Genomic DNA, 14,418 nt, shown 5'->3' with positions numbered 1-14,418 from the left:
CAAAAACATATCGTCCATTCAGTAGCACACACACACCCTCCAGAGAATGAGTAGTTTTCCATGATCATTCTATGGTTCTGTGGTTCCATGCACACATACCCACATACCAGCACAGTATCAGGCCAAATTCAGATGACATTGTGTGTTGCTAAATGTGGTGTAAGAGTTCAATGTGCAGCACAGACTCAGTTCCCCTGGGCTGGTCTTGAGACAGTCATAAGACTCAATTACAACAGAAACCAGAGCTGGATGGACAGAGGAAACAGCTGCATAACTGATACTTCTTCTACAGCAAACTGTACACTGGGTTAGATATAGAGGACAATGTTCCAGTCACGTAAAGTAGTCCAACAGATCTTTACACAACATCATTTTATTATAATAATTTGGTTTCTGCTTATATTTGTCATGTACAAGTGTGTATTTTACACATGTGGTTATTGGAAATGTGTTTTTTTGCATATCCTTCTCTTCCTGAGAAACCCTCAGAGAGTGGGGTCATGGCCAGGGTCTGCCATTATCAGTGGCGACCATGGGGCAGTTACGGTTAAGTGCCTTGCTCATGGGCACATCGACAAATGTTTCACCTTGTCGGTTGGGGGATTTGCCCACTATCATTCGTAATATCTATGTTGGTCACCAGCACACTATTTCTCAGGCTTGGGCACACCCAGTTACTGGAAACTGTGCACATGGCATCTGAATAACGTTATCCACATAAACCATTCCTCCCTCATCTATACTGCCCTCGTGTGTTGCCACTGGGTAGTACACTTGCAATAGAAACCATAATATCGGCCTACAATATATGCCAAGTTCACATCACATATTATTTGCCACTCGCGCCGAATACAACAGGTGCAGACTTTACCGTGAAACGAGCCCTTTCCTAAAAATGTAGAGTTAAAAAGTAAAAACAAATGTGCCGAATTAAAAAGGAAATCGTTGCCAACATACACATCATAGGCCATAATCCAGCCTACATATCAGTCAGTCAGACTGAGCGGCAATGATCATTACTAAATCATATTAAGTATGTAGACTTGAGTAGGGAGAAAATTGTATTTAATTTCCATTGAAAAAAATATTATCTTGGGTATGAAACCTCCCTGGACTGTATTTAGCCCCTGTACCTTCCTGTATGAAACTCACTCATTTCAATTCAATTCAATGGGCTTTATTGACATGGGAAACATATGTTAACATTGCCAAAGCAAGTGAAGTAGAAAATATACAAAAGTGAAATAAACAAAAATGAACAGTAAACATTACGCTCACTCATTCTCTATATGTGTCATAGACTAACGTTACTACCGCCGCTGCCAAGAGGTCTATGCCTTTGTGTCACAGTTGGTAGTGTGCCTGCCCCATGATTGCACACTGGCTGACTCGCTGGCAGGCTACATCATAGCTTCGTGGTCTGTTTATAGTTATACCAATGTCCCATCAGAATCCTCAAATGCGGTTGAAGCTAACTACGTCACAGCTCTTGCTGTTTCCCCTTTATCATCAACATATCACATTGGCATCTCACAAGGAAGTCTCCCCTGTTTGCAGATTTCCCCTCGATGACTGGTTATTACTTGGTTACAATTGACCTATGGCTTGTTTGGGAATAACGTTAGGCATGTCAGGCATGTTTTGCACCTCTTTGCATCATTCCGTTAAAGCGACTTTATCTTTATTCAATGAATGAGCAGGAACCAATCCTGATACAATGAGTTGACGCATTGCTGATATCAACCACGCCGATATTTTAACCACACTGGACGTTTTTTCTAATTATATGTGAAGCACTCACTTGCTCTGATTGGTTTATTCTGGAATATTATTTGGGTATTCGGCGCGCAATTGGTTAGATTTTTGATAAGAAGGTGTGTCAGCAAAAAAACACTATGAACCAACCCCCTTATGTTTTTTTAAATTTACGTCACCGCAATTTTCTGTTGCCACTTGGAGGATTGTAAACATATGTTTTATTGCTAGCTACACAGAAAGCCAAAACGTACGAGATAATTTTTGTATTCTGCCTGTATCATACAATTGCTTTGTTTCTCAGTTCTGTGTAATAACTGCACATATATCAGCTGTTTAGTGGTCTGAAGCTAGCTAGCTGTCATAATAATCAACACAAGAGACAGCAAGAAGACAATATAGCAATCGTTACTGCAAAGCTGAAATGATGGCATCGTTGGCTGCACACGAGCCGAATATAAGCCCAAATTCCATACCGGTCCTCGCAGACGCTCTGATGCCCGCGAGCATTTTTGCTCCGGATGGAGGAGGTTGTGGAGATCATGACGCCGGGGAAGAGTGCCTCGAGAACGGCGACCTCTTCAACGGCGAGACCGGGGATCTCGGGATTGACTTTACTAGCAAGGTAGTTAGCCTGGCCGCGCTAGTCGGGGCTGTGTTTATCATCTTCAAATGGGCATTTATTATGCCTAAACTTGCTGTCATTCTGGCTGCTGTATTGCAAGCTAAGTTAGCTAGTTAGAATAACGATTGTGCTATATACTAATCAATCTAGCTGGGTGCCCATCTTGCTTAAAATGTTATGCAGAATTGCATATCTAAAAGTTCAGAACTATATTTGTGGCAAAAGTTTGTAGTTTTAAATGTCCTACTGAATCTGTCACCTTAAGCTTCGGTTGAGCTAACGTAGGCTAATGCAATTAGCATGAAGGTTGTAAGTAACAAGAAAATTGAAATAAAGGTGCGGATCCTTAAGAGGCTTTAGCAAGCATATCAGATGTGGTTTGAATGGGTATTGAATGTGTTATGGGTGATGTAACTCCTGGCTAGAGAGAGGACACTCCAGCAGCAGTGTGACTCACAAACCACAGCCATGGGCATGACTCTTTCTCTGGTTGATGAGTCCTTATCCATACTGTGCCACCACTTGGCCTGATGAAACACAGGGCAATAGGGAAATGGTGTGTGTCAGAAGGAAGTGTTTCTGGCAAATGGGCCAGGCTCAACTTACAGTGCTGAACAATGATCAGTGTGTTGTTGACTGACAGGAAACTCATCTCCCTCCATCTTTGGCACTTATCCATATCAAGATCAGTATCAACAGAGAGAAACGAACTAGAATAAACAGAAAGATGCAATACTTCTAGGACGTTTTGGTGTCAATACTACAGAACAAATAGGCTAGGTGTGTGTTTATTTTTTATGAAACTTTATTTAACTAGGCAAGTCAGTTAAGAACAAATTCTTATTTACAATGATGGCCTACACCTGGACGGGGGTTGGGATAAAAATAATTCAAATATAAATATAGGACAAAACACAGACAACACTACATAAAGAGAAACCTAAGACAACAACATAGCAAGGCAGCAACACATGACAATGCCGCATGCTAGCAACACAACAAAACAACAGCATGGTAGCAACACAACATGACAACAGCATGGTAGCAGCACAAAATATGGTCCAAACATTATTGGGCAGAAAACAGCACAAAGGGCAAGAAGGTAGAGACAACAATACTAGAGACAACATGACACAAAGCAGCCACAGCTATCAGTAAGAGTGTCCATGATTGAGTCTTTGAATGAAGAGATTGAGATTAAACTGTCCAGATTGAGTGTTTTGTTGCAGCTCGTTCCAGTCGCTAGCTGTAGCGAACTGAAAAGACGAGCGACCCAGGGATGTGTGTACTTTGGAGACCTTTAACAGAATATGACTGGCAGAACGGGTGTTGTATGTGGAGGATGAGGGCTGCAGTAGATATCTCAGATAGGGGGAAGTGAGGCCTAAGAGGGTTTTATAAATAAGCATCAACCAGTGGGTCTTGCGATGGGTATACAGAGATGACCAGTTTACAGAGGAGTATAGAGTGCAGAGATGTCTTATAAGGAGCATTGGTGGCAAATCTGATGGACGAATGGTAAAGAACATCTAGCCGCTCGAGAGAACCCTTACCTGCTGATCTATAAATTATGTCTCTGTAATCTAGTATGGGAAGGATGGTCATCTGAATCAGGGTTAGATTGGCAGCTGGGGTGAAAGAGGAGCGATTATGATAGAGGAAACCAAGTCTAGATTTAACTTTAGCCTGCAGCTTTGAGTAATAATGACTTTAAATCATTATTATGAAACCACTGTGATGATTTAAAAATCTGCCATCAATGTATGTCTCGAAAAAGCCAAATAAGTCTTCTTCTGATGCAACACTCGGTAACAGAAAGCTGTCAGGCAATTCACCTGCATTGACCTCATCCCGTCAGTTGAGGATGCCTGGTCATTCTTTAAAAGTAACTTCCTCACCATTTTAGATAAGCATGCTCCGTTCAAAAAATGCAGAACTAAGAACAGATATAGCCCTTGGTTCACTCCAGACCTGACTGCCCTCGACCAGCACAAAAACATCCTGTGGCGGACTGCAATGGCATCGAATAGTCCCCGCGATATGCAACTGTTCAGGGAAGTCAGGAACCAATACACACAGTCAGTCAGGAAAGCTAAGGCCAGCTTCTTCAGGCAGAAATTTGCATCCTGTAGCTCTAACTCCAAAAAGTTCTGGGACACTGTGAAGTCCATGGAGAACAAGAGCACCTCCTCCCAGCTGCCCACTGCACTGAGGCTAGGTAACACGGTCACCACCGATAAATCCATGATTATCAAAAACTTCAACAAGCATTTCTCAACGGCTGGCCATGCCCTTCCGCCTGGCTACTCCAACCCCCCGCAGCTACTCGCCCAAGCCTCTCCAGGTTCTCCTTTACCCAAATCCAGATAGCAGATGTTCTGAAAGAGCTGCAAAACCTGGACCTGTACAAATCAGCTGGGCTTGACAATCTGGACCCTCTATTTCTGAAACTATCCGCCGCCATTGTCGCAACCCCTATTACCAGCCTGTTCAACCTCTCTTTCATATCGTCTGAGATCCCCAAGGATTGGAAAGCTGCCGCAGTCATCCCCCTCTTCAAAGGCGGAGACACCCTGGACCCAAACTGTTACAGACCTATGTCCATCCTGCCCTGCCTATCTAAGGTCTTCGAAAGCCAAGTCAACAAACAGGTCACTGACCATCTCGAATCCCACCGTACCTTCTCCGCTGTGCAATCTGGTTTCCGAGCCGGTCACGGGTGCACCTCAGCCACGCTCAAGGTACTAAACGACATCATAACCGCCATCGATAAAAGACAGTACTGTGCAGCCGTCTTCATTGACCTTGCCAAGGCTTTCGACTCTGTCAATCACCATATTCTTATCGGCAGACTCAGTAGCCTCGGTTTTTCTGATGACTGCCTTGCCTGGTTCACCAACTACTTTGCAGACAGAGTTCAGTGTGTCAAATCGGAGGGCATGCTGTCCGGTCCTCTGGCAGTCTCTATGGGGGTGCCACAGGGTTCAATTCTCGGGCCGACTCTTTTCTCTGTATATGTCAATGATGTTGCTCTTGCTGCGGGCGATTCCCTGATCCACCTCTACGCAGACGACACCATTCTATATACTTCCGGCCCGTCCTTGGACACTGTGCTATCTAACCTCCAAACGAGCTTCAATGCCATACAACACTCCTTCCGTGGCCTCCAACTGCTTTTAAACGCTAGTAAAACCAAATGCATGCTTTTCAACCGTTCGCTGCCTGCACCCGCACGCCTGACTAGCATCACCACCCTGGATGGTTCCGACCTTGAATATGTGGACATCTATAAGTACCTAGGTGTCTGGCTAGACTGTAAACTCTCCTTCCAGACTCATATCAAACATCTCCAATCGAAAATCTAATCTAGAGTCTGCTTTCTATTCCGCAACAAAGTTTCCTTCACTCATGCCGCCAAACTTACCCTAGTAAAACTGACTATCCTACCGATCCTCGACTTCGGCGATGTCATCTACAAAATTGCTTCCAACACTCTACTCAGCAAACTGGATGCAGTTTATCACAGTGCCATCCGTTTTGTCACTAAAGCACCTTATACCACCCACCACTGCGACCTGTATGCTCTAGTCGGCTGGCCCTCGCTACATATTCGTCGCCAGACCCACTGGCTCCAGGTCATCTACAAGTCCATGCTAGGTAAAGCTCCGCCTTATCTCAGTTCACTGGTCACGATGGCAACACCCACCCGTAGCACGCGCTCCAGCAGGTGTATCTCACTGATCATCCCTAAAGCCAACACCTCATTTGGCCGCCTTTCGTTCCAGTTCTCTGCTGCCTGTGACTGGAACTAATTGCAAAAATCGCTGAAGTTGGAGACTTTTATCTCCCTCACCAACTTCAAACATCTGCTATCTGAGCAGCTAACCGATCGCTGCAGCTGTACATAGTCTATCGGTAAATAGCCCACCCATTTTTACCTACCTCATCCCCATACTGTTTTAATTTATTTACTTTTCTGCTCTTTTGCACACGAATATCTCTACCTGTACATGACCATCTGATCATTTATCACTCCAGTGTTAATCTGCAAAATTGTAATTATTCGCCTACCTCCTCATGCCTTTTGCACACAATGTATATAGACTCCCTTTTTTTTCCTACTGTGTTATTGACTTGTTAATTGTTTACTCCATGTGTAACTCTGTGTTGTCTGTTCACACTTCTATGCTTTATCTTGGCCAGGTCGCAGTTGCAAATGAGAACTTGTTCTCAACTAGCCTACCTGGTTAAATAAAGGTGAAAAAAAAATAATTGGGCGATTTCTTTTTTCCGTGGCTGGGTGCTCTGGGTGGGTAGAGATTTCAGTTTAGGACCAATGGAATGGTCTTAAATGTGCAAACCCCGCCCACCGGGGCCCGAGTGATGCAAAACGAACTCCCTCACTGTTTGGATTAATCTATTTTCACATAAATAGTGGGTTATTCACAACTCTAAATTGTCTTTATCAGGGTTCCCTAAGCTTGTATAGAGATGGATTTGGACTGAAAGCAAGCTTGTAAGGTAAATCTACAGCCAAATCTGAGTACCCAGATAGTCAAATGTTTTTAGACGAGATGAATAATCCATTTTTCACAGAAATGGTGTAGCATTCACAACTCTACCCAGATAGAGGACAATACAAGATGAATAGCCCTATAGCTTTTGATAAAGTACAATTAGGCCTATATCAATGGAAATATGTGTAGGCTTTCCACCATGGCCATGTTATAGGATACCCAGGCCTACATCAACCATTTTCTGTCTCTCTCCTTCCCTCCCTTGTCAGTTGGCCCTGGTCAGCCCTAATGGAGAGCAGTATGACTCGTTACTACGACAACTCCGGGAGAGGATGGACGAGGGTTGTGGGGAGACCATCTACGTTGTTGGGATGGGCTCAGGTAAGTCAGCCTCACTCACTTAATGAGGCTATACAGTATGCACTGATTTGCTCCTACATTTACTAGCTCAGAGAATCAGTCACTTACTGTAGCGAGTGACATTTTTACACCGATAAACCCCCCCCAACCCCTCATCCCTTTCTATCAGACGGAGGTGACTATGGTCTGGATGAGGGAGACATGGAGGCGTCTGTAGCCACAGTTCAGTCCCTGTGTGAGCAGACCGAGTCAGAGCTGATCCTGCTGAGGGAGCGTATCGAAGCTGGGGGGCAGGTACGCGACTACCTCATCCGCCGACGCGTGGGTGATCAAGACTTCTTGGAGGTCAGGTGAGTTGGGGGAAGGTCAAGTGTCAGGGGTCAAAGGCTGACTTGATCAACAATTAGATGTGTTTTGACATTAGACCTGGGCTGACGAGGACAAGCATGTCTCTCAAATGCAATTTAAATTCAAAAAAGCTTAAGGGGACGTTGACATAAAGGGGGGGAGATCCAGTGTTGTCAAAGCAACACACGAGCAATACTCTGTTTTCATCCCTCTTCTCTTCATCTTGATCTGATCTTGTGTCCCAAATGTCAAATCTCTCCTTCCCTACCGCCCTCTCTCCCCTCCGCCCTCTCTCCTCTCTCCCTCTCTCTCCCCCTCTCTCAGGGTAGCGGTGGTGGGTAACGTAGATGCAGGTAAGAGCACCCTGCTGGGGGTGTTGACCCACGGAGAACTGGACAACGGCAGGGGGTTCGCCCGCCAGAAACTCTTCAGACACAAACATGAAATGGAGAGTGGCAGGACCAGCAGTGTGGGGAACGACATCCTGGGCTTCGACCAGAAGGGACAGGTGAGGGAGATGACATAGGAGGGGCTTATAGGTGATGGAGATTACACTGGGATAACATTGACATGACACTTGAGAGATGACAATGTAAGGCCTGCTTCATTGATCATTTAGTTGATTAATTGGTTTTCTAGATGGAGACATGAAGTTGTTGTTGTGTGTAATCTCTGTCCCTGTATCCTAGGTGGTGAATAAGCCAGACAGCCATGGTGGAAGTCTAGACTGGACTAAGATCTGTGAGAGGTCCTCTAAGGTCATCACCTTCATAGACCTAGCTGGACATGAGAAGTATCTCAAGACCACAGTGTTTGGAATGACTGGACACCTGCCTGACTTCTGCATGCTCATGGTGAGTGAGGGGGTAGTGTGTGGGCGTTGGTGCTTTTTCTGACTTTTACTATCCATCAACAGCACCACTGATGAATATTTCACCATGTTCTTTTGCTCTCTCTCTCCCTCCTTCCATCCTCTCTCCCTCCTTCCATCCTCTCTCCCTCCCTCCTTCCATCCTCTCTCCCTCCCTCCTTCCATCCTCTCTCCCTCCTTCCATCCCCCTCTCTCCCTCCCTCCTTCCTCTCTCCCTCCCCCTCCCTTCTCTCTCCCTCCCTCCCTCGCTCTCTCCCTCCCTCCCCTCCTTCCTTCCTTCTCTCCCTCCCTCCTTCCCTCTCTCTCCCTCCCTCCTTCCCTCGCTCTCTCCCTCATTCCCCTTTCTCTCCCTCCTCCCTCCTTCCCTCTCCCTCCTTCCCCTCGCTCTCTCCCTCCTTCCTTCCCCTCCCTCCCTCCTTCCTTCCCTCTCTCCCTCCCTCCTTCTCTCGCTCTCACTCTCCTCCTTCCCTCCTCTCTCCCTCCTTCCTCCCATTCTCTTTACCCCTTCACTCTCTTTACCCCCTCTCCCTGTCTATCTCTCCCATCTTCTCTCTAGGTGGGCAGTAATGCAGGTATCGTAGGGATGACTAAGGAGCATCTAGGTCTGGCCCTGGCCCTCAATGTGCCTGTGTTCGTAGTGGTCACCAAGATAGACATGTGTCCTGCCAACATCCTACAAGGTCAGTTCCTTTCTTTCTCTTTCTGGGTGCATCTCAAGTCTAAATCTGCTTCCTTTCCTGGACTCCTTCCCCACATCTGCACTGATATGAAATAATTATACAGGTGAAACCATATTCCCTCTACCCCACCATACTGTTTTCTCTTAAATTTAGTGATGAGGACCCCTCCCCCTTTTTTTGGTTACAATATTGACAGTCATCACAAAACCTGACTTTACTGGTTGTGTTATTGTAACAGAGACGTTAAAGCTGCTCCAGAGGTTACTAAAGTCCCCAGGCTGCAGAAAGATCCCTGTTCTGGTCCAAAACAAAGATGACGTCATCGTCACAGCCTCCAACTTCAGCTCTGAGAGGTAAACGTTAAGGCACACACTTTGTAGCCACAATCACACACTCTTTAGAAACTGGATTTTGCTTCAATTATAGGGGACCATAATTCAGTGTGTTTGTGTGTGTAGGATGTGTCCAATCTTCCAGATCTCCAATGTGACAGGAGAGAACATGGACCTGCTGAAGATGTTCCTCAACCTGCTGTCTTCTAAAACCTCCTTCAGAGAAGACGAACCTGCAGAGTTCCAGATAGATGACACCTACTCAGTACCGGTTAGTCACACACACAAAGCAGCTGCTACACATGCATATTGATGCCACACACACACCTCTCTAACCATGTTTTCCTTCTCCGTCAGGGTGTAGGCACAGTCGTTTCAGGGACTACTTTACGTGGATTGATACGTCTGAATGACACAATGTTGTTAGGCCCAGACCCACTGGGCAGTTTCCTCCCCATTGCAGTCAAATCTATCCACAGGAAGAGGATGCCAGTCAAGGAGGTGAGAGGTTGCCTCCCTCAAAAGGTATGTTTTCTCTTTAGTGTTCCCTGCTGGAGATGTTTCACAACACTTTTCTGATGCATAGATAGATAAATGTTTAGTTGAACTGAATGTTTTTGCAGTGAGAGTGGACAGTCTCTCTGCCTCCTTTCGCCCTCTCCATGTTGTTTTCTCTTCCCCATCCCTCTCTTCCCCATCCCTCTCTCCTTCCCCATCCTTCTCTTCCTTTGGCTCCCTCCCCCTACCCCCTCCCCCCAACTCCCTCTCTCCATGTTCTCTCTACCTCATCCCTAAATGTTTACCTCATCCCTCTCTCCCTGAATCCCTCTTTTCCCCAGTGAATCCCTCCCCTTCCTTCCCCCCCATCTCTCTCCCTCCCCATTCTCTCCCCCCTCCCCCTATCCCCCCCTCCCCTCTCCCGCTCCCCTCCCGCTCCCTCTCTCTCTCCTGTTCTCTCTCTCCCTCATCCCTCTCTCCCTCCCCCTCCCTCTCTCCCTCCCCCTCCCGCTCTCTCTCCCTCCCCTCCCTCCCCTCCCCCCGCTCTCTCTCCCTCCCCTCCCCCCCCCGCTCCTCTCTCTCCCTCCCCCTCCCTCTCCCTCCTCTCCCTCCCCTCCCGCTCTCATTCCCTCCTTAGATCAAGCGTTCATCCATAAGGAAAGGCATGGTGATGGTGTCCCCCAGGTTAAACCCACAGGCATCATGGGAATTTATGGCTGAGATTCTGGTTCTGCACCACCCAACTACGATATCACCCCGCTACCAGGCCATGGGTGAGACTCACACACACACACACACACACACACACACACACACACACACACACACACACACACACACACACACACAGCTGTCTCATGTCTCACTATATATCTCTCCTTCTCTCGTCATTCCTCTTTCTCCCCCTTCGCAGTGCACTGTGGCAGCATCAGGCAGACAGCCACTATCCTGACCATGAACAGAGACTGTCTACGAACAGGGGACAAGGCATCGGTCCACTTCCGCTTCATCAAGACCCCCGAGTACCTCCACACAGACCAGAGACTGGTGTTCAGAGAGGGACGCACCAAGGCTGTGGGCACCATCACCAAGGTCAGGGGTTAGAAAGGCTTATGAATTGTTTATGAAGGGTTGGAAAGGGTTTATGAAGGATCATGCTCATGAAGACCCCAGAGTTCCTCCACATACCAGAGAGTAGACTGGTGTTCAGAGGGATACACCAAGGCTGTGGGTATCATCACCAAGGTCTGGACTTAAAGGCTTATGAATGGTTCTGAATGGTTTACGAAAGGTCATAAAGACACCAGAGTACCTGCATGCAGAGTACTTCCCTCATGCATTAATCTTATTGGTGGGTGGGTGTTTACAGCTGCTGCAGTCGACCAATAATCTGCCGTCAAACTTCAAACCCCCGCAAATCAAAATGCAGTCTACGAAAAAGGCCCCGTACCGCAGAGAGGATGGAACCACGCCTGCCAATGAGGACGAAGCGAGCACAGCCCGACCAGACAGTCCGCACCAATCACAACAACTGGTGAGAGAGAGAAAGTGAAGTAACAAATTGAAAGGAAGGGAGTGGAGGGGATGGTTAGATGGCGGGTTGAATAGGTGTGAAAGTAATAGTTTCAGGGCAGTTGAATAGGTGTAAGTGTTTAACTTATGTGTGTGTGTGTGGTGCGTAAGCTTTCTTCTTAACTTGCTTTACTGCTTCTAGAATGTTTTCTTCTGTAGCTGTGTCTGTCTGATCTGCCTAACACCTCTCCTTTCTCTATTCTTTCCATGTTTTACTGTTTCCTTCCTTTTCATTTCTCACCCTGTTTCCTTCTTTTCATTGCTATTCTCATTTACTGATTTTCACCCTGTTTCCTTCCTTTTCATTGCTATTCTCATTTACTGATTACTCCACCTGCCACCCTGTCTCTTTTTTCACCCTGTTTCCTTCCTTTTCATTCTATTTACTCCTCCTGCCACCCTGTCTCTTTTCCTCTCACCCTGTTTCCTTCCTTTTCATTGCTATTCTCATTTACTGATTACTCCTCCTGCCACCCTGTCTCTTTTTCCTCACCCTGTTTCCTTCCTTTTCATTGCTATTCTCATTTACTGATTACTTCACCCTGTCTCTTTTCCTCTCTGTTTCCTTCCTTTTCATTCTATTCTCATTTACTGATTACTCCTCCTGCCACCCTGTCTTTCACCCTGTTTCCTTCCTTTTCATTGCTATTCTCATTTACTGATTACTCCTCCTGTCACCCTGTCTCTTTTCCTCTCACCCTGTTTCCTTCCTTTTCATTGCTATTCTCATTCACTGCCATTACCCTGTTTCCTTCCTTTTCATTGCTATTCTCCTGTCACCCTGTCTCTTTTTTCACCCTGTTTCCTTCCTTTTCATTCTATTCTCATTTACTGATTACTCCTCCTGTCACCCTGTCTCTTTTCCTCTCACCCCTCTTTTCCTATTCTCACTCCTCCTGTCACCCTGTCTCTTTTCCTCTCACCCTGATTTCCTCCTGTCACCCTTCCTTTTCCTCTTTTCATTGCTATTCTATTCATTTACTGTCATTACCCTGTTTCCTTCTTTTCATTGTCACCCTGTCTCTCTTTTCCTCTCACCCTGTTTCATTCTCTGCATTCTTTTTCTCAACATTCATTTGCTCTTCATTCTCTTTGTGCATTACAATGTTACTACATCCTTGATTTTCCCTCCATTCCTCCTCTCTCTGTGTTGGTGCTTTGCTTGCTTCCTCAGACAGAGGGGGAGGATGACCCTCAGAGTAATGAGGGAAACAAAGAGAGCAAGGTAAACAGAAACAAACAGAGCAAGATAAACAATGGGAACCAGGCAGGTAAACAAGATAATTAGGTCAAATGAGTCTTGTCCAGTAACTTCTGTAAATATCCTGAAACAATGCATGCCTCAACTGATGTGAACCAAACATGAATCTTCTAGAGATGTGTCCACAGCATGTAGTTCCGTTTGATAACATCAGTCTTAGCTGGAAGTGATTTTGAATGGTAACCTCTGTTAACCCAGTTGTTTCTGTTCTCCGTCTGTCTGATTGGGATCTGTTCTCTACAGACAAAGTCAGGAGGGAGCAGGAGACGAGGAGGACAGAGACATAAAGGCAAATCAAACCAGAGCAGCTCCACCACAGCAGCCCCGTCATCAGCAGGCACAGGAGGTTCCTAAACTACACCCCTCTCAGCCCCCAAACTACAGTACTTCCTCCATCCAGCTGTTTCAGCAGACAACTACCCCCCCTTCCCAAAACTACTCTACTACAAACCCGTCGAAAAAATGGGGTCATAAAATGTCCCTTTCCCCACCTCTCTCCCTCTATACCACCCGGCTATCTATCGCCTTATCAAGTGTCTTTATCACTCACACCAGAGAAAGTCTAGGTGAAAAGCAGCTCCCAGCTCTGTGCTTGTAGATGGTTACCTCTGCCTCCTCACTCTCATCTTATCTCCGATTAGTTTAGAAAGCATCCTTATATTTACAGTATATGAACCTGATATGCCTTCTTTCATTGGGTGTACGGTGAGAATCACTGTAATACTGTGTATAGGTAATCATGGGCCCGAAGCCACATGAGCAGCTATTCCCTTACAGTAGAGTAACCCAGCTCCATGCACTTTAGCTCATTGTTTCACTGTTTAGCAGGCATACTAGTTTCTCTCATTTCCTATTTACCACTAGAATCCCCCAATATGATAATGAAGCATGTTTTCTATTTAATTTTATACTAAAATGTGAAGATTAATGAAAGGAAGTAAGGTCACAACTGACATAGTGAATGGTACATTTTAGTGGGCCTTCATTATGAGTGAAATATTGTAGATAAGATGTTTTATTGGCCATTTATGACCAAAAGGAAAGCCAGGGTTTGTCTGACTATCATCACACCCTTTCTCAAGTCCATCCTCCATGGCCCAGAAAGGGATTGTGTTTGTGGGCGAAATGGAAAAATATCCTCCCCTCCTCGATAGCCACCTTTCATGGAGGACAGTCATGTGTATCCTCCTCTTCTCTGAAGAGTTTACAACACCCCCTGTGGATCAGCTGTTGTCTGACAAAAACACGCATTTATCACTTGACACTTATTTTGGGATCACACCTGTAAATGTAATTTGCCTGAGCAGAGGAGTCGTCATTTCATACAAGCGCATTTATCCACGTTCTCGTCATTTTTCAGGAGGCGAGAGGAGTTGAAGGCCACTTGTCCTGTCTAAAATACATGATTCCATTTACACTGAAAATTAGGTTTATTTAAGAATATAATGTACACTTGATTAGCAACTGTTTAAGTAAGACATTGATTGTAATAATAGTCGCAGTGCTGTTTGGACCATCACTGTTTACTTAGTTGTGGAATTCCATTTGCTTCTGACATTCACCAATAAAAACAGGCTTTATTGATCTGTGATTGGTCAA

The 14,418-nt window shown here is 45.7% G+C and overlaps 1 protein-coding gene across 1 annotated transcript; it reads left to right on the top strand.

The window, feature by feature from the left end:
* The first annotated feature begins 1,919 nt into the window (after positions 1 to 1,919).
* LOC115125902 (GTP-binding protein 1-like) lies at positions 1,920 to 14,418 on the top strand. The gene is made up of 14 exons (XM_065010384.1): positions 1,920 to 2,380; positions 7,167 to 7,278; positions 7,427 to 7,607; positions 7,930 to 8,113; positions 8,295 to 8,459; positions 9,033 to 9,156; positions 9,395 to 9,509; positions 9,615 to 9,759; positions 9,846 to 10,031; positions 10,624 to 10,759; positions 10,900 to 11,078; positions 11,356 to 11,520; positions 12,733 to 12,783; positions 13,063 to 14,418. Exons 1-14 carry the CDS (start codon positions 2,180 to 2,182, stop codon positions 13,171 to 13,173), a joined length of 2,055 nt encoding a protein of 684 aa, XP_064866456.1. The 5' UTR covers positions 1,920 to 2,179; the 3' UTR covers positions 13,174 to 14,418.

Source organism: Oncorhynchus nerka, linkage group LG26 (assembly GCF_034236695.1).
Source record: "Oncorhynchus nerka isolate Pitt River linkage group LG26, Oner_Uvic_2.0, whole genome shotgun sequence".
Classification (NCBI taxonomy): Eukaryota; Metazoa; Chordata; class Actinopteri; order Salmoniformes; family Salmonidae; genus Oncorhynchus; species Oncorhynchus nerka.
The sequence above is the reverse complement of the archived record's forward strand: the minus strand, read 5'-3'. Positions and strand labels throughout refer to the sequence as shown.

Coding starts and splice junctions, on each gene's coding strand:
- LOC115125902 (XM_065010384.1), top strand. CDS start 2,180: ATGATGGCATCGTTGGCTGCACACGAGCCGAATATAAGCCCAAATTCC. Junction 10,032..10,623: donor AGGTATGTTTTCTCTTTAGT/GTTCCCTGCTGG, acceptor TTCCCTCCTTAG/ATCAAGCGTTCATCCATAAG. Junction 11,079..11,355: donor CTGTGGGCACCATCACCAAG/GTCAGGGGTTAG, acceptor GGGTGTTTACAG/CTGCTGCAGTCGACCAATAA.